Below are 20,177 nucleotides of genomic sequence, written 5' to 3' on the forward strand. Positions count from 1 at the left end.
GAGGAGGCAACTTAATATTATACACCAATACACTACAATACACAACTCTATGCTTTTGATACAGTTTGAGCTCCCCTTAAATAGGAGCCAAATGGCAGTTCAGTTTCTTAGCAGTGAGATAAAGGCAGAAGCTAAGTAGAATAGATCATATATACTTGTTAGACAGTGCAAATAGTTTTCGTTCACCCGAAGAGTTCAATTCAAGTCAATGGGCCTAGTCCAAAGTCAATGGGCTAGTGTTCTGGATAGGAAAGAACAGTTCTGGCATCAAACGGTAAAGTTTTTGCAAAAGTTCTCAGAAGTCGTTTAGGCGAAAAAGAATCATATGTTGGGTCACAAGCTGATTAGGCCTGTAAAATGGGAAAGTTTCATGAACTTTCACAGCGTGAGTGGCGTTCTCTCAATCGGGTTGGCACAGTACCTTTAGTATGAAGAAACAAATGCAGCTGAAGTCGTTGGTTCCTGGCAGTTCCTGCTGATCTCACTGTTCCTGAGCCTCAGTCGTTGTGACAAAGAGGGAGGACGTCGTGGGACTCCTGCACAGGATTGTGAGAAAACAAAAACAAGATGGAGTCACTTCAGTTCCAGTAGCTGTAGATTCAAGCACACAAGCTGGTGTCCCTCTCCCTGGTTAATCCTAACCAGCCTTGAGGATGGTATCCAGGTGGCTTACGAGTTGATTGAGTTGGTGGGACCAAAGGGAGAAGTCGTCCTTGAAGAGGCTCCTCTATCGAGATGAACTTGGCGATTCGGACCTGCAGCAGGGCTTCACCGGGCAAACCAACGGTCCAGGAGTTGCAGCAGCTGTCCCCTTCCAGCTCTTCTTCTGTTCTTTTGTTCCAGTGGTCGACTCTGCTTTCCAGTCCAAGAGACTCGCCTTTTAAACAGTTCTCTCCCTTTCATTCCAGCCTAGCTGTCACTCACCAAGCAGGGTGGCTGTCCTTGCCGGACAGTCAGCCAGCTAATCACGGCAGAGTGCATTTGGGTCTCCTAGGAGACTAAGCACAGGGAGTTTCAGGCACCTCCCTCACTTCCTGACCACCCCAGACACTCAGGCGCCAGAGGCGGTCTTCAGTCCTAAAGCCCGCCAAAGGCATACGAACAAAGGGACCAAACCTGGTTTGGCGCGCAGAGACAAACGCCAGAAGGACCTTTCCAAAAAGAAACAGCAAAAAAAGACCGGGACCTATTTAAACAAAGGGGCTTAAGGTGCCATCTTGAAAAACATGGCTCCCGTGATTTTTAGCTACCAGTGTTTGCGGTCGGGAAAAACCATGGTAGTTTGTTGTAAAACCACTTCCACCAGCCTTTTCAATAGGAAAGGGTAGCATTTGACTGCTACATTAGTATTCAGACACGGGATACTATGTAATCCCTCCAGCTCTCCAGTGTAAGATGGTGTGTGCTGGGTCTAGGAATTTGGAAAGACTAGTAGTCAATTTCACTTTACATTCTCTGGGAAACAGTAGTTTAACCCAGAGAAGGTATTTAAACCTTTGGGAAGTCAAAAAGACATCTCTGTGCCACTGCACTGAGGGTGTTGTGTAACACACATGGACAGATAATGCCTATGGGATTATCTAAAACTCCATAATCAAAGAACACGAGTGTAAAACACATCAAAATACATGAGTGGGGGGAAAAAAGGCTCACTCACTCCAGGTAAAAAAAATAAAGTCCTCAAAAATCCAGCAAAGTTGCTGGGGGTCTCTTAAGGTGAAGGGAATTGGCACAATTCTCCCTAACAGAGAAAAATACCCCATGGTGGGAGGAGGGAGATATACAACCCCAAGGCCGCTTGAGAGAAAACTATATTCCAGGGTGCCGTGAGAGATACAAGCCCAAGCTGAGGTGAGAGAAACCGTTCTCCCACGTGTAGTGATCACGGCTCGACTGCAAGAGTCACTGTTCTACCAGAAGACCTCGGAGAATAAAGACATGCTTGCTTCAACTGTACATCCAGGCACATTGGCTGGGCACCTCCAGAGAGACATTTCGGTGGGGGTCAGAAGCCAGCCACCATTTCATATATTGAGGAGGATCCTCTTCATAAACCTGTTCTGGTTGAGTTGATGCTAATCCTTGTTAGTGGTAAGGTCACAACTTAGTTTATATTAGGCTTTGGGACATGACCTATTTCTGTGTTAGGAAGAATTTCCATTTTAGTGCTAAATTCCTCCCACCTTAGAGACCCCCAGCTCTTTTGCTGGACTTTAGGACTTTTTATTTTTTACCCAGGAGTGAGCGAGACCTTTTTCTCCCTCATGTGTTTTGACCTAATTTGGATTGTTTCCACTGCTTTTGGAGTCTGACAAACTCCATAGGCATCTACTTTTGTATGGTGACACAAAGTACATTCAGTTCAGTATCAGAGAAATCTTTTAGACGTCTACTAAGGTGTAAATACCTTGTCTTATGTGAACTACTGTTCCCAAGAATAGTAAAGTGAAATGACTATACTTACCTTTTCTTTTTGTTGGTTCAGCACACCCTGTCATATGTGGGGGTGGGAGGGGGTTTACCTAGTAGCCCCATATCCTACATTCTCATGTAACATAATTTTGTGACCCTCACTACTTTAAATGCATAGTGGCAGTGGTTTAACTTACCTACCATTGTGCTTTTCTACCGCAGGCTAAATCCTCAGCTGCAGTATAGCACCCATGGGTGACCATTTCGTAAAAATGACCCGCTCTTCTTTTTTCACCATTTTCTGTTTGTGAGGTCTTTCTTCGGTTTTACTCTGTGCTTTGAGCCAGGTTTGAGCCCTATGTTTTTTTTGCCTTTGGCACGCTTCAGCCCTGAAGCCTTCCCAAGGCTCCAGTGTGTCTGGAAAGGCAGGATGTAATGGAGGTTCCAGAAACTCCCCTGTCCTTTGTCTCTAGGAATGCCTGCCTGGCTGTATGATTGACAGCCTAGGCTGTGCAAGGATGGGAGAAACCTGCTTAAAAAGCGAGGGTTTTGGGACTAGAGGCAGAGTCGACCACTGGGAGAAACACCCGACGAAATCGTGAACAAAGCTTGCTGCATCCTCCTGGACCTTTGATTTGCCAGGTGAAGCCCTGCTGCCCTGCTGCTGTGCTCAAACTCCTTTCTCAGTTCTACAGAGAAGCTCCGGAAGAGATGACTTCTTCCCCTGGGTTAATGGTTGTCAGTTGTCTGTGCCGACGTCAGTAGCTGGTTCACTTTGTCCCAGGAGAGAGGGTAGGAGACCTCTTCCCCCCCTCCCCTCCAGCCTGTTTCTTCAGGAGAAGCGCAGCAGACTGCTTCCATCCGCCCGTGGATCCGCTACTCTAGGGTAAGGTGCAGTGCTGTTAAGTATTTCAATCCGGCGATACACCCTGGTCTCGGCTAGTATGCAGCGCACAAATTAAATAATTATTTATGTCTATAGGTTCAGTATTCTGAATGATATACCAACCATATCACACCCCTTCTCAAAATACCCCCGGTCACAATGGACCAGGAATCGGGCTGGTTGTTAAAGGTAATATTTATTTAAAATTCAAATCAAACATATACTTTGTAATAGGGAGCAGCAATCACCAATGTGGTGACAATAACATAAGAAGGTATGTACGGCAATTGAATTCACTTTCAGCAACACAGAATATAAAACATCAGAGAAAAGAACACTTTTGCTTGTTTGAAAAGATAACACTTCGGTTTGAATTTCCCCCTGCAATATTCCTCAACCCACCAATAAGCAATTCTGAATAATATAAGGAAGCAGCAGGTATTCATGAATAAAAAAGAGTAAACAGAATTTAAATATCATCTTCCCTCCCCAAACAAGAGGGAAAAACAGGTTTGCAATCTTACACGTTTTAAAATGACATTCGAAAATGTCTCAGCAAAACAATGGAGTGTAAAAATCCTTAAATCAATACAAATTTCTATGGGAGCAACATTGAAAAGATGCAAACAATCATGAGCTACAGTTTGAACAAAAGTAAACACTTTGAATCCAAATGGAAGTTTGAAAATGTAAATTAAATTCACATGTCTAAAATTTAGCAGAAATGTGGATTCCCGCCTAAAGATGACCAAATGGTTTTTAAGAAAAAGAGGAGGAATCTACTAATCTGGAGTGTGGGTTTTAGGTTGAGAGGTAGCTATGGGCCTTGGGTATAATCCAGAGATGAAATGAAGTCTCTAGCTATTAAACTGAGTGAGTTATGTAATGTTGAATGAGAGGCGTTTTTGGAAAATAAAGGCGCGAAAAAGAACACAGAAATCAAATTTTACAAGGATAATTATATTCTACACTGGGCATTCAGGCTAGATTACCAGATTGAAACACAGTAAACTCTAGAGTTGATCCGCGGAACCAACCCCAGCACCTCCGTGCCCGCCCTGACAGACTCCGATTACCCAAAGGAGGATTCAGAGGATTTCACAAGACACAATTATTTAAAGAAGTTAGCACTAGTGCAAAGAATCCGAGGTAAGGGTTCAAGAATGGTTGGGACAATATTACCAGTTCTTAGGATAAGGATAGGATGGTTTAGAGATTGGGATGGATCAAAACCAGGCATGGTATGCTATGATTTTCTATGCTTCCTATTAATACTTACAGTCCACTTTAATTTAGGATTTTGGACCGTCCAGGGATCTGGTCATCACACGGATCGGGTCTAACAAAAGACAGCAGGGCACATTTGGCGGCATAGGGTCAGCTGGGCAGTTCTGGTCACAAGACTGCTTTGGACTGCACTGGTTACTGGAGATTAGTGGGATGGCGAGTTTGCAGCAGCCATGCATTTAATAGTAGCAAGCCAGACTGGATCAAAATGCTTCCCTTGGGTTTTGGGATTTGTTTCAGAATTTTGAGGCTTAGCTGAAAAGGAGTTCAGCAATGCCGAGGTCTTGGCTTTGTAAGGAAAATCAGGACTCTGGACCAAGGATGGAGAATTCAGGAACAGGGTGCCACGCAGAATTCAGTAAGAAGTCAGGAATTGGTGTGCGTGTGCTGTGTGGTTCCCTTATTTATCATGCCATATGACATTACTAAATTATATGGCAGGGGCAGACTTACTGGCCTCACCCCTAATGCTAGGATTGGGCAAAAGCACAAACTCCACTTTGCTTTTCGCTGATTGGATGACAGAAAATGATGTCATGTTTATGGGGTTACTTTTACAATGTCTGGAAACCTCCCCTAGCTCCTAGAACCAAAATCCAGTTTTCCCACAAATACATATTATGTAGTTATGACCTCCAAGAAAATCGGGTGCACAGGTTGCATATTTTGTGGTTCACATTTCATTCCAAATCCCAAGTCTGTGGACCTGGTTTTGACTTTCTGCTACATTTTGGCAATTTTAACCATGAAAGTTTTGGCCTAACATTTCCCAATTTTGTACATAGATGCACATTTACCCCTAGAATATGTGTATAAAATGTTATATTCGCCTCCTTAATACTTTTCGCATAATCAGTAATTCTTTATAACTTCTGTTCCTTATGCAGTAATAAGTCATACCAAGTCTTCAAATGAATAGCATAAAATTAGATTTAGAATTGTGCACTGTTCACCTTTTTTCTCATTCTTGCTGCCAAGTTAAATGTCTTGAAAGTTCAGTTGCAAAATAGGCATTTTAAACCAAATGTCACTTGTCAGTTTTTTTTCTTTTTCCCAAGTGTAAGCACATGTCAATCACTTAGAAGTAGAATGAGGGGGCTCTCCTTTGAGAGTGAAGCTTCCTGCTCCTCCCACTGGAAGGTTGAGTGTCTTAGCCCGCTATAGTCTTAGCCTGGGGGCAAAGACGAATGTCTAATGTGACTTGAAAAGCTCCATTGTCCTGGGTATTCAAAGCTTCCAAGCTAGCAATTAATCTTTCCTGTGTCAGCAGTTTGAGGTGTCGCCTTTTCTCAGGGCTAGGAACTGGCAGAGCAGGTTTTTTTGTTTTTATAGTTTACCAACTCAGACTGGGTTTGGCTTTGAGTTTCACTTTTTAAATATTTACTTTAAACCTATGGAATTAAACAGGTTATGGTTGGATTTTTAACAGTAGCAAATCATTTTACATTCTTAAATAATTAAGCCTTTACACAATAATATACTTTCAAAATAGGCGATTTTGCTCTTCATTCAGGAAAAAACACATTAAACTTATTCCTTTAAATTCGGTTTTCATATGCAGCAAATACCTTTTAGTCGGCTCTAGTACTTCCCTTCAGTGCTGGAATTTTTTGCAGCATGGATAAATTTATCAAGCAGAGTCTTTCTCTGGACAGCCGATTCTTTAGATATTGTTGCAAAGAAATAGCCACATTTCCCGTGGAAAATGAAAAACAAAGTCCCTGGGTTGCTTTTTCAAAGATATTTTTGGTATGAGCTGTCATTCAAATGATGCCCGGTTCCTCTGAGACTGAAGACTGATCCTAGGCATTTCAGGGCCCTTTAATCAGTGGTTCATAAGAAATGAATGGATGTAGCACAAAAACAGCACTTTTTAAGGTTGAAAAGATGACATTTTAAAGAGGCATTTTGGGTTTACAGCAAAGTAATGCTGCTTCTTTCCTTTGCTCCATGTAAAATGTTGCAGAGCACACTGGCATACTCCTGCAATGAGTACTCTGTTCCACCCCACCTGAAATGTGTGTTGGCATCCATTTTCTGGTTGTTACCAAGCGCAGTTTCGAGATCTTAGCACGCAAAGGGTCAGCACAACCATTTTGTGATTTTTCCTGCACAAATGCAGTAAAGTGAGGTAGCGAGGCACAGCTGAGCGGGTCAAAATATCCCACAGTGCCCATGCCCACCCGTGTTACCTTCATCCCTCCTTCATTGATATTGTTGCAAGGCCCTGCTTTCCAACATCTTATTACTTTTGCTGCTTGTTTGCTACTTTGCCATGTGTTTCCACATGTAGCTGCATTTAAGATGGCTGCCGCCGAAAATCTTTTGCCCAGTGCTTAGCAACAGCCACCAGAAGCACTGCTTGACCTGATTGGCCAGAGCAAAGTATTTCCAGCCCATGGATGAACCGAAAGGTGACAGCCGGCCCTCCATTTCCTAAGGCCACGCCCCCCTGCCCGTTTGTGACTCCCTTCGGTCTGCTCAGCTCTATGCCCAGCACAACACCCGTGCAACCAAGCTTAATGCTTAAAACTAATAGACGCTCTACCATTGAGGACTACCAAACACTGATGAGTTACTTGCCTTTATATGGGCTAAGCGCGCCTCCCTCCATTTTGCCCAACCGCACCATTGTTCCCAATGTGGAACACGCTGTTGCATACCTTTTTATCGTCTTTACAAACTTTGTAATGTGTTTTTGTACCACTGATCCCAAGCATGGTTAGCCACTAAATAGTAGTAGTTGCTATCATTCACGCTCCCTTGCTGGAACCGTCCGTATGATGCGTCTGCCTTGATTTGCCACACGCGGTACATCCACACCGCTAGATTAATCAACCGCTTACTGACCCACCCTCTTTTGCTGTTCGTAGACTTTTGTAGATTACACTGTGTAGCCTTCAGTCTGTTCGCGAAAATCTGATATTAATCATCAATTCTGAAAAACTGTATTTTAACTCCATTGTGCCATACCTTTGTTCAACTGGGCTAGCAATTGTCTGCGTATACCCAACTGTACCAGGCCCCTCTTTACAGCACCACAACCCCTATAATAAGGTATGTTCAGGTGTTTAGGATTCTCAATACCAATAGCCTCGTTTTGTTTAGAACTCGAACCTGGTTCGATACAAATCATGCCTGCCTACCTATGTCTGTAATCCTCTATGTATTTACCATTTCCTGCTCATTATTGCTCATTCCCTTAACCCATAGTCCAATACCGACTAATCATACCAGTATGACCCCCCCCATCCATCCTAGTACCCTGGCTAGTCATGCTACCAACACCAGAGGTTCCTACACTTACCAAGGCCCAGGGCTTGCACAAATGTACTGCTTTAGACACTTGTTACACTCACCTGGTCTCTGCGGGGACATTGGGGCACATTTGCAGCCCTCCCAGGATCTGGCTTCCCTGAATCAGGCTTCTTCCCCTGCTCCTGTGTTGTGAACTGCTCCAATGGTTGGAACTGCCCCTGTTAAACTATGATGAGTTCTCCGTCCTGCTTCTCAAGTGCAGGGGTGCTTTAATTAGGCCTAGTTCCTTCACCTGCCCTGGTACATGGCAGCCCAGACTGGCTGTGACTGATCCACTTCTAAGGTAAGTGTTCTTCAACAATGATTATTGTCCGTATTCGTCAGCAACGTTTTTCCACATGATTAGTGTTCATATTCCTAGTAATGTCTTTCTTTCTCCCCAGTAGGTGATGAAGGCCCAGCGGAGTCACGTTGCTGGAAGTGAGCCCGAATAGAGCCCTGAGGAGTTTACAATGTCCCAAATAGATAGTAAGTTTCATCCCTAAGGTCAGCGCGAGGGTTATGTGACGCGCGACTTTAGCGAATTGTCTGTATGTGGTTTCTGACCTTCATTATCCTTTTCTTCTCCCGGTATGGCCTGATGACGCCTGATGAGGAGCAGCTGTCTGAAGACCTGTCGGCGGGTGATGGATGACTGTAGCCGCGAGGATGCTGGCTGAGAAGAACTCCTGCATAAGTGTTCATACTCCGGAACAGGTAAGGAGCGCTGCAGGCGGTAGTATTGCTGGAGTCAGGCAGGTGTGCTCTAGGCGATGGCAGATGGTGTTGCTGAAAGCGGGGAAGATGTGCTTCAGGCGGAGGTAGGATACGTCGCGCGCGATGGATTTGCTGGAAACAGGTAAGATGCGCTTCAGCAATGGTTTTGCTGGAAACGGGTAAGAAGCGCTCCATGCAGCGGTGAGTGTTACACTGCATGAGCAGATTAACGCGAAGCGCAGGCATGCGGGCGGGGCAGGCTTAAATAGCCTGGTCCCTGCAACACCGCTTTGCTCTGCTTGATGGCTCCACCCTGCCACTCCCAGAAGATGCTGCACCTGCATCCCAATGCATTCCTATGGCTACGCCCGGCCTAGGTGCACATGGGGGCTCAGCAAGAGATGAAATAGCACATGCACTAGGAAAAAAGTGCCGAGCACACTTTCTCATGAGCCAACTGGACCCTTTAAGTGATGTCAGTTGTGGTTCTTGCCCAGTGGCCATGACAACACTACCCCCCTACCGTGCCCTACACCTTTTTAACCAAAATCAGCCTCCCCACCTCCTTCAAGAGCGCATCTATTGCTAAGCAGCTCTAACAAAACTGGTAATCCTCCAAAAGTAAACATTACTACCCCGTCTGATCCCATCCCGAATCCACTAGTACCTATAGCCAAGACCAGCGACTGCCTTACACCCAGTACCTCTGCGTCCCATTGTCTAGGACCACGGCGCAAGGAAAGACTAAGAATCAGAACTTCACTCCACTGTCTTCCAGCCACTCTCCCTTTTAAAGGAGCCACCTGGAAGTTCAGACTATCCTCCTGTACACACCTGCTCCCCCACATACTGGGGAACCAAAAAAAGTCACCACCCACTTGTGCCCACACCACCTTTTTAAAAGAAAAACAGCTAAGCCAAACTCCACCACGGATCAAAAACATACCTTAGCAGTAGCCATTACCAAAGCACTACAAAATCAGCCTAAAGTATGGCATCTAGCTAACACAGCTTCTGCCAGCACACCCCTCATACCTGACCTCCCTAACGCCCCCTTCAACAATCACCTTAAAGGAGCACTTTTAAATGTGTGCTCTCTAGGGGCACATGCAACTGAAGCAAACAATCTTATCCTGGAACATCACCTAGACTTCATAGCCTTAACCGAAACTTGGCTACGCCCAGCTTCAGGGCCACTATTATCTTTAGCCATCCCCCAGGGCTATACCATATTCAGAACTGATCGACAAACTACACAGGGAGGCAGAGATTGTATTGCCAAATCCTCCCTGCAGCTCAGAATCAGTAGTACCGACAGCCTAGAGGGCTATGAACTCCTTTCCCTCAAATTAACCACAGATGCTAAAACCATCAACCTCCTCTTATTATATAGAGCACCTAGCTCGGAAAATCACCCAGAGATTGACATCCCATTACTCATTACTCTCCTGCTCAAACCCAAATCCATATTATTAGGAGACATAAACCTAGGATTTAATGGCCCCGAGGACCATAAAGCCACAGCATTCCTCACTGCATTACAAGACAGTTCACTCAAATCGTTCATGCACCCACACACACCAAATGGAGAATCCTTGACTGGATACTAACTCTGAACACTGAAGTATCCCTGGAAAACATCAGCAACACCTTCTGGTGAGATCATTTTTTCATCCAATTTAATATATTGACCAACAAACCCCAATCCGCTCTTTCCCCTCCACCCATCCCAATTCTACTGAGAAACTCACACCAACTTACACAAGATAATCTCACCCCCATTATCAAGAAACTACTACTAGAACAACCTAAAACTTCGTTCAATCCACTTGCCATTGCCCCATTCTAACATACATGCTTAAAAACAGCGATTGATGAAGCGGTCCCTTTGAAAAACCAAACTACCCAAACGTAAAAGCAGTCACTCCTGGTTCAATGATGAACTAATGGACCTCGGAAGAAACAAAAGAGCCCTAGAGCGTCTGGTGAGGGAAAACCCCACTGAGGAAACCAAAATAGAACTCCACTCGCTTACCACGAAATACAAACGTGCAATCACACTCAAATCCAATACTCTAAACACACGTATTGCCAATGCAGCGTCCAGCAGCAAAGAACTGTTCTCCATTCTAAAAGAACTGGAAACCCCCATTGCCCCGCCCCTCATGCGTAGCCAACGCGAGCAAAGCCTGGTGTACCACCATTCAGAATGCCCTAGCTTCGAAAATTAACTCCCTCCAAGACAATTATTACTAAAAGAAAGCTACTACGCAAAAACATGAGTCTGGCACCTACTGCCCAACCCAACGCTCCTGACATAACAATACAGTGCCACTTCTCACCAGTCTTTCATGACATTGAATAAAGTAATCGCCTCTCTCAAACCCTGCGCTTGCAAAGGTGATGGCTTCCCTGCCAAACTAATTACCTTACCCCCATCATTACCAATTTCATTAAGCCTCCTTCAGCTCCAACAAGGTCCCAGCTGACCTCAAAGAAGCATGGCTAACGCCACTTTAAAAATCAAAAAACCTCCCTAGAGCCTTCCTTCCCTCCCCCACCACTACAGATCAATCACCACAGTCCCCTTCCTCCTTAAAATAATAGACAAAATTACATACAATCAAGTCCAAGCCCACCTAGAAAACAACGATCTATTAGGCAAAAGACAATCTGGCTTTCGTCCTAAACATAGCACGGAGACTGCCTTATTTGATTTAAAAAAAAAATCAAATGGATACCATTACAGACTCAGGCAAACAAGTTTTCTATTACTGCTTGATCTGTCTGCTGCTTTAGATTTAGTAGGCCATGATAAATTATGCCAATCACGCTCCAATAACTTCCAATTCTCCCAAAATGCAACTGCCTGGATCATATCATTCTCATTAGAACGCACGTCCAGAGTTGCTATAGGTGACGAAGCAGCTGACCCTCTACCAGTCCCGCTAGGTGTACCACAAGGTTCCTGCCTCTCTCCCACATTATATAATGTGTACACCAAGCTACTATTCCCAGCTCTGTATGCCATGGGAGTCATCTACACCGACTTTGTGGATGATAAACAGATTCTTATCCCAATCACGGGCAGTAAAGACCAGGGCTCATTACCATAAACAATACCTACTCCCTGTTAGGCAAAGTTTGTATGCAGTACCCTCTGGGAACACTACAAACAACTCTGACTACAGGTATAGGAAACCCAACCTTTTGTATAAGCTTGTACTACACAGTTTTGGTAGTGTTAAGCAGCCAGGCTTATCTCAAGAGGGGTAAAAGTGAGATGTAGTTGAGTTACACAGATTTACAGTTACAAGTGTTCAAATAAACTCTTACACTCAAGGTTTCTTGAATAAACAATTTCAGTCAGTTAGAATAAGCCTTCAGAAGGGAGCAATATAATAGTAACACTCAAATATAATTCATGAAATACGATCTCAATATCTCTAAATCAGTAGATTACCTTTTGGGATGGCCCACCAACACTACCTACACCCTCAAGTGACTTCAATTGTTAGGGTGCTGGGGACATTAATATATCACTTTTGCATTTAGGATCATAGAGTACGAAGTCAAAAGGAAAAGATGATTTAGAACAAACAAGAGACCACAAATATTGTTAAGCAGGCAAATACTTTCAGATCCCCAAATAAGAGTCATTCAGTGGAAGAGGCTAAACGAAAGTCAATAAGCAAAAGTCTATGTAAGCTGAAGCACTTCTTTGTAGGTAAGTAGGAAGTCTTTGCACAATGTTTTAGAAGTCTTTGAAGACTAGAAGAATCAAATGTAGGGACACTAGCTGATTAGACTTTAGTAGAAGATGCAAGCAACTCTACAGTAAGAGGTAAGTTCTCTCAGACTTTGTACCGTACCTTTAAAATGAAGAAAAGATGCAGTAGATGACTCCTGTTCCTGTGCAGCTCTGCAGATCTCACTGTTCCTGGGCTTCAGTCGTGGGGACAAGAGGGAGGACGTTGGACTCCTGCAATGCACTGGGATGGTCAAAACTCGCATACTTCACTTTCAGTGACTGTTCAGTGTTTCAGCTCCTCGCGTCTACCGCAAATAGCAACACTGCGGTTCCTGGCTGTCGAGATGGACTTGCCTTGCTTTTGGGGTCCCGCACTCTGTTGAGGGAGGCTCAGTCTCGATCAGTCCTGCTTCCTGGGAGTCTGGAGGATCTTCCCAGAGCTCTAGGCCAGCTTAAAAGCAACACACAAAATCTGGTGTTCCTCTCCCTGGCTATACGGTTGCCACCAGCAACTCTGGAAATTCAACGAGCTCCGAGATGGATGTCCAGGTGGCTTACTTTGGAGTTGATTGGTCCCACCAACTCAAGGGAGAAGTCCTTGCAGGGGCTTCTCTGTCGATGTGAACTTGCCGTTTCGGCACTGCAGCAGGGCTTCACTGTGCAAACCAACGGTCCAGGAGTTGCAGCAGGCGTCCTCTTCAAGTTCTTCTTCGGTTCCTTCGTCCAGTGGTTGACTCTGCCTTCCTAGCCAAAAGACTTGACTTTTATTCAGTTCTCTCATATTCATTCCAGCCTAGCTGTCAATCACCCAGCAGGGTGGCTGTCCTTGCCGGACAGTCAGCCAGCCAATCATCACAGAGTGTATTTGGGACTCCTAGGAGACTAAGCACAGGGAGTTCCGGGAACCTTCCTCACTTCCTTCCTATCCCAGACACTCTGGAGCCAGAGGCGGGTTTCACTCCAGAAGCCCGCCATAGGCAAAACGAAATAAGAGACCAAACCTGGTTTGGCGTGCAGAGAAAAACTCGAAGGACCTTTCCACAAAGAAATGGCAAAAAAAGAAGACCGGGGACCACTGAGGAAGCTCAGCGCCATTTTGAAAAACATGGCTCCCGCGATTTAACGTTACTGGAGCTGCGAACAGTTTGCGGTCGGGGTAAATCATGGTAGTTCATGACAAAACCACTGCCACCAGCCATTCGGAGAGGAAAGGGTAACATATAAATGCTACATGAGTAACTAGACACAGGGGATACCAAGTAACCCCTCCAGTACTCTATTGTAAGATAGGGTGTGCTTGGTCTAGAATTTTACAGGACTAAGTGAAGTCAATTTCACTTCACTGCTCTGGGAAACAGTAGTTGATCCCAGAGAAGGTATTTAAACCCAGGGAAATCTGGAAGACTTCTCTGTGGCACTGCACGAAGGTGCTTTGTGACGCAATTACAAAAGATGATACCTGTGGGGTTGGTTAGACTCCACAACCAAAAGGAAACCCAGCATTTAAAATCACATTAAAATATATGAGAGAGTGGGGAAAAAAGGGTCACACTCTCCAGGTAAAATAAAAACAAGTCCTCAAAATCCAGCAAAGTTGCTGATGGTCTGTAAGGTGGAGGGAATTAATACATTTTTGAGAATTGTCCGTAACATTAGGTAACTGTAACGCTCACCTGATTCCCGTAGAGGCGCCGGTCTTGACTCGGCGTATACCGTATCTGCAAAGGTGATGTGTAACACACGGCTGACTCTTTGGGCTGGACCTCTGTGCACTGTATGTCTGACTTGAAGGGTAAGATGTCTGCAGATAGAAAATATGGGATTAAGGAACTTAGTTCTTCCCTTTCTCTTCTCCTGTAGACCCCCAAAGGTTAACGCTCTCACCTTAGGTAAGGGAACGCCGTGCTCTCCATCTGCCTCGGGGCAGGGTGCTGTAACCAGTTTCTTCACTGGATAAGGGGAGCAGGCCTCTTGACTTCAGAGGACTGCTGTCCGTCGTTTACTGCACGAACGGTAAGTTTCGAGTAATTCTAATGTCTTTAAAGTCTTTAGTAATGATGTTTCTTGTTTTGCAGGGTTCCGGCGATGGCGGATGACGGGCTGAAGTGAGTTGAAGATGGAGCCCGTGTGATGAATAGAAGCGCCTGGAAGCACGTAAGTAAGCGCTTGTTGCCTGCTTCACGATGCGCTCTAACTGTCTTTTTATTTTGCAGGTACAAGTTCGGAGCAGCTGCAGGGTGCCGGAATACTCACTGGGTTAGATGTGGAAAGGAGTAATGGCACGTGAGTATTAAAGTTCCCTAATGTCTTTAAACGCACCTTGTTTTGTCTTTCAGATGCGGGATGCAGCGCCGAAGGCCTCCGGAGCGTGCAAAGAGTTGGTAAGCTTTTGTCTTTCAGATGCCGGAATGCAGCGCGAGGCGTTGGTGACAGCCGATGGACCAGGTAAGTGAAGAGCTGTCACTGAAGACCGTAATGCTAACCTGTTCTTTCTTGTCTTTATAGGTGTTGCTGAAGACTGGATTCAGGATGGTAAGCCTTTTTCCTTAGGCCCAGGATCAGATGCAGAAGACACGATGAGCGTTCTGCTGCAGAGGATGCAGAATAACGCAAAGCAAGATTCATCCATCGGGTGTGGTTTAAATAGCCTCCTGTAGTGCTTAGGTGTCTCCTTTCACAGCCACGCCTAGATAAGAAAAGAGTTCCTGCTTTCCAGAAGAGTTCCAGTGTTCTGAATCTAGGGAGTGGCTCCTGCCCCACCCAACAGGAAAAGTAGTGCCAAACAGAAGAGGATCAGAGGTTCAACTGGCAGGCAAGTAAGCAGCATGGTCTGCTGCAGGTAAGTCCACCCAAGCATTATGAGCCCGGCGCTTCCAGCGCTGGGACTGGGCATATTTATGAGCCTGGTGCCACTGGCGCCAGGACTGGGTCCAAAAGGTCCCAATTGGGACTGGTTGGCACTCGGAACCTGGGTTATGGATCTGCTTCCAAGGGAGTTGGGGAAAACCCTGACCTTTTGGAAGCAGAGATCATGACAGTAACCCACCTTTTGGTGTAGGCCTGTACTACACAAGTTGGTAGGGTGACTGAGCAGCTAGGCCTATCTGAAGAGGAGTAAATGTGAGCTTGATCAATGAAATTCATCGATACAAGCAGCCAAGTAACACTTACACTCAAGGTTTCAGTTATAGTTTAACATCAATCAAGTTTTAAATAAGCATTCTTTAGAAAGGCAATATGTGTAACAATGTAAATTCACTTTAAAAATACTTTTAAGAATCTGAGCAAGTTGGTGGATAATCTTTGGATATGCTTCATACAGAATTCCTACACCCTGAGGTGACTTCAATCACAAGGACAGTAATGGCTTTTATGTATCACACTAGTTATACTTTGCAGATTCTGAGGTTGCAGAAAGAAAAGGTTTAAGCAAGAAAAAAGGTTAAAACGGGTTCTCGGTATAGGTGAGGACAATTAATCTTCCAGTGAGATCTAGACATGCCTTTCCCAGCAAGAACTGTCTAAAACAAGTTACCACCTATGAGGGACAACCAATACCAAAGTCAGTGGGCTGGGAAAGTCTGCAGGGAGCCAGGACATCCAAAGTCAATTGGAACAGTCTATGGAGCTGAGCCACTTCTTAGAATCAAAGTCTTGCACAAAGTAAGAGAGAGTGTAGAAATCACTTGTAGGATCACAAGCTGTTAAGCCTGTTCAGAGTTGGAATCAACTCTAAAAGTAAGCTAATGCAATTCCCCACTGAGAAGAGCACAGCTACCAAGACAATGAGGTAAGTACCCCAAACCTAAACAGTACCTCTGGTTTGAAGAAGAGTGGTCCAGCTGGATTCGGTCCTGTTACAGTGGTGCAGAACCCCTGTTCCTGAGTCTGTCATGGGGACAAGAGGGAGGATATCTGGGAGGCTCCTGCAGTGGTAGTTTGGAGGTAAACGGCAGCTACTGGCTCTTTTCGGTTCAGCGGCACTTCGTGGTTTCAGCGCTTTGTAAACCGCACTGTTGCAGATCTCGGATACCTGTTGGGCTTCCTTCACTCCTTCAGTCCTGCACTCTGGTGAGGGCAACATTGTGAGGGACTGTAGCTTGGGTCTGGAGCTTCTCGCCGGATTTCAGACGTTGCACTCAACTACGGATTTCTCAACCCCTGGCACTCGGTTCTTGCAGCAGCAAAGAAGTACAGCCAGTAAGCAAAGATGGTCCAGTGGAGTTCTTCTTGGGGTTAGTTGGTCCCATTTATTTATTGTATATGTTAATACGCCCAAATCCTAAGGTATCACAGCGTAGTTTACAGAGCAACAGACTTGCTGGTTACAGGGAGGCAGAACATATGCAAATTTACAATATATTACATATGTACATGCATGAAAGTAGTCACAATTGGTCACATTTGGATTTGTTTGGTTATATTATATACACATGGAAGAAATTGATGCACAGATGGTAGCATTTGTCCATATAAGGTTACGCTATGTACAGCAGGCACAATTTATTGGAATTATAACATTGGGTAAGGCTTAGAAGGAGGATAACATTTGTTAAATAACCAAGTTTTTATGAGTTTCTTAAAATGGCTATGGGAAAGCTCACTGTTGATGGTGGTGGGGAGTGTATTCCATAGTCTTGGGGCTGCAACAGTGAAGCAAGAATCTTTGGTTCTTGAACTTTTGAAGCGCGGGACATATAGAGTGTCAATGTTGGACCTAAGGAGCCTAGAGGGTGTTTTAGCCGTAAAGCAGGCACTCGGGAGTGTTTTGGGTGATACATTTGTGAGTGGTGGTAAGTGTTTTATGGGGGACCCTGGCTTGGATGGGGAGCCAATGACAGTCTCTCTCCTGGCTTGGGAGATTTGATCGCTTTTTTTTATTCCTAAGGCTGCTCTGAAAGCCTTTTTTTGTAGAAGTTGTAGTTTAGTAAGATTTTTCTTGGATGAACCTAATAGGAGTATGTTACAATCAAGTTTAGACATGAGGGCTCTAGCAAGTGCGATGCAGTTGGATGTGGACATGAATTGACGGCTGAGGGAGTGAGTTTGGCTGTGTAAAAGCTGGAGGAAGCTAGGGAACTGATGTTTTTGGTTGCGGTGAGGCTTGAATCTAAATAAACCCCTAGGGTTTTTACATGGTGTGAAATAGGAATGGGTATATCCTCTACGATGATGGAGGTATAGTCTTGTGGCAGTTTTTTTAATTGGGCTGGTGAGCCAACAATGAAGATCTGTCTTTTCGCCGTTGTGGCAGAGACTGTTGGTAGCTATCCAGTTCTGGATGAGGGAGTGAAAGGGAGAATTCTCAGAAATGTGATAATACTCTTTACCTTGCTGGATTCTCAGGTCTTTATTTTTTTTAACCTGGAGAGAGTGAGACCCTTTTTCTATTGTTCCCTTATGAAGAAGGATTTACAACTGACTGATAAATAAATTATTAATTGTTTATGCAAGAAACCTGGAGTTTAAGAGTTTATTTGAATACCTGTACCTGTGAATCTTTGTGTAACTGCACTACTGCTCACATTTCCCCTCTTGAGATAAGCCTGGCTGCTCAACACGCTACCAAAACTGTGTAGTAAAAGTTTATACCAAAGCTTGGGTTGCCTATACCTGTAGTCATAGTTGTTTGTAGTGTTCCCAGAGGGTACTGCATTCAAACTTTGCCTAACACCTAATTTCAAGCAGATAAGTGTTCTGTAGTTTCACACTGTGACTGCACCAATTCTTACCTAATAGTCCGCATGCGGAGTCTGACTTAAAACAGTTGCTGTCCAGGTCTCCAGTGTAAGTGCTTTGTGAAACTGAACAGGTTGAAACTGGGCTTGGGACTATCTTGCCCCAATCCACACTTGTTCTATGGTGTGCCGTTTGCTAGGCAGATGTGGTGGGTAAGTGGCTGTCCATACCTGGGCAGTCATTACCTGTTTAAATGGTCTAGATTATTTTTAATTGTGGGCTGAAAGGAGCTCGGGAACTGTTCTGCTGGTTGCCCATTGTAGCCAAGAATCAGAAAACTGCACTGAAGACTCAGATAACTGCTTTTGAACGGAGCTAGCATTATCCAAGCCATCAACAGTAATCCTGTTTTCCTCTCCTGCCATTAGAGCAGACGCTAGATTGATCCAACCAGTCCAGTGTAGGAATGCAAAATATGTCCTGCACCAGCCTCCTGCTGTCGGACTTCGGAAGTGCCCTTGGAAAGTCTGTGGGCAAACATCATTCAGACAGGTCTCTGCAGCAATGGTCACCATCCTCAGAGGGAGTTTAGCACTCTACAGATCATATATTTCTTGCCTAGGAACAAGGTTACTTCAGCATCAAGAACGTCCTGCCTGGTGGCAGTTCTCCCCTGCTGCCATTCTTTGCCGGCTGTGTCCAAGGAGCTACCCTCATCAAGGGAGTCTTTGTGGCTAGTGTTTTGAGGTGTCTGACCGTCCTGCTGTAAGTTTGTTTGAACTGTCCCAGAGTTGGATATTGTAACCGCTCCTTAACAAGACCAAAACTGACACCTACTTAGGCTCTGCAACCCCTGCATGTCTACCAAGTTGACAAATGCCTGAAGCGGCCCGAGTTCTTCTGAGTACCCCAGGGATGGATTCTTCGTAAATCAGAGTTCGCGTGTATATAACCCACTTCACACCCATGCAATCCTTATGGGGCACAACGTCTAACTCCCCAGCATTATCCTTCCCTGGCTGTGAACATTCTAGGCTAGGATTCCCTCCCTGGTAACTCCTAGTGAGATGGTATTCAGTGTAACCCTAATTATGTCCTATTAACCTTTTGCCCAAATTGCGCATTTGACTTTTTGGCTAAAGACGAAACTTGCGCATCTGATTTTTGTGAAGTCTTATACCTCACACCCTTTTCAGGTTCTTGCCTGTATCTTGGACTTTTTGAGATTCTTAAGTTATTACCTGCTAAAAGTGGACTGCTTATGTTTTGGTGTCTACCCTTTAATTGAGGTAGAGTGTAAATGTTTTGACTACTTTCTTTCCTGCGTTACTTCATATAGTTCTGCATTAGTATGTACATTGTGTGTGTTTTGTATTGCATAGCATTCAGTTTAACTTGAATACTGACTGGGTATACTTGCACATCAGCCCCTGATTCCCAAGTCTGCCTTACTGCTCACGTTATGCTACCTTCAGAGAGTTGAAGACCAAGTGGAAAAAGCTCTTGCTCGTCAACTAAGAAGGCCTCTTAGAACCCCCCTTCCCCTCCCCCTCACAAGGCTGGTTCATCAAAAAACAGCCTAACTGTAGGTTGAGAATTTCCGTTTTCTAGGTGATAAACATGTTTTAACCTTCGTGTTTTGAATACATGTAAGAAATGCAAAAATTATATCTGCTCGTCTAAAATGTTGCATTTGTTTGCAGATCTTCCAGAGAAAAGCAGAAGACATAGAAAATGATGCAATCTCCCCAGATGAGCAAGAGGAGTGTGCTAATTGTTTGCAGAAGAGCAAGATGTACCTATCTAAGATAATTGATGAAAGCTTTGCAGACTCTACTGTTGCAGAGACGGTAATTCTGCATTTTATTTTGATTAATTGTTGTATTGCCATTTGTTTTTTCTTCCCTTTTTTTGATGAACTGGACTATGTCCTGCTGTTGAAATGTCATGCTGAGGAATGTAGTGTGTGTTCTGGGTTACATGTGATTTTAACAAATAGAAAAATGACACTTTTTTTTATCTAGACTTTTTAAACGAGAAAAGTACTGAATTTTGTATTTCTTTGAATTTGGGGGTTTGCCCCCAAAACTCCTGTTTCCTTTCATTTATAATACCACCCAAAACCCCTCCCCACTTGTTTTTAACCCC

The 20,177-nt window shown here is 44.5% G+C and overlaps 1 protein-coding gene across 1 annotated transcript in view; it reads left to right on the plus strand.

Annotated features, from left to right (window-relative positions):
- The window catches only part of LOC138526300 (E3 SUMO-protein ligase RanBP2-like), a 1,418,318-nt gene that overhangs the window by 597,231 nt on the left and 800,910 nt on the right, over positions 1 to 20,177 (plus strand). Inside the window, exon 15 of the mRNA XM_069636875.1 lies at positions 19,733 to 19,879. Coding sequence (XP_069492976.1) covers positions 19,733 to 19,879 — 147 coding nt within the window. The remainder of the gene's footprint in view (positions 1 to 19,732; positions 19,880 to 20,177) is intronic.

The sequence above is a fragment of the Ambystoma mexicanum genome, chromosome 7p (assembly GCF_040938575.1).
Source record: "Ambystoma mexicanum isolate Mex_15411 chromosome 7p, UKY_AmexF1_1, whole genome shotgun sequence".
Taxonomy (NCBI): domain Eukaryota; kingdom Metazoa; phylum Chordata; class Amphibia; order Caudata; family Ambystomatidae; genus Ambystoma; species Ambystoma mexicanum.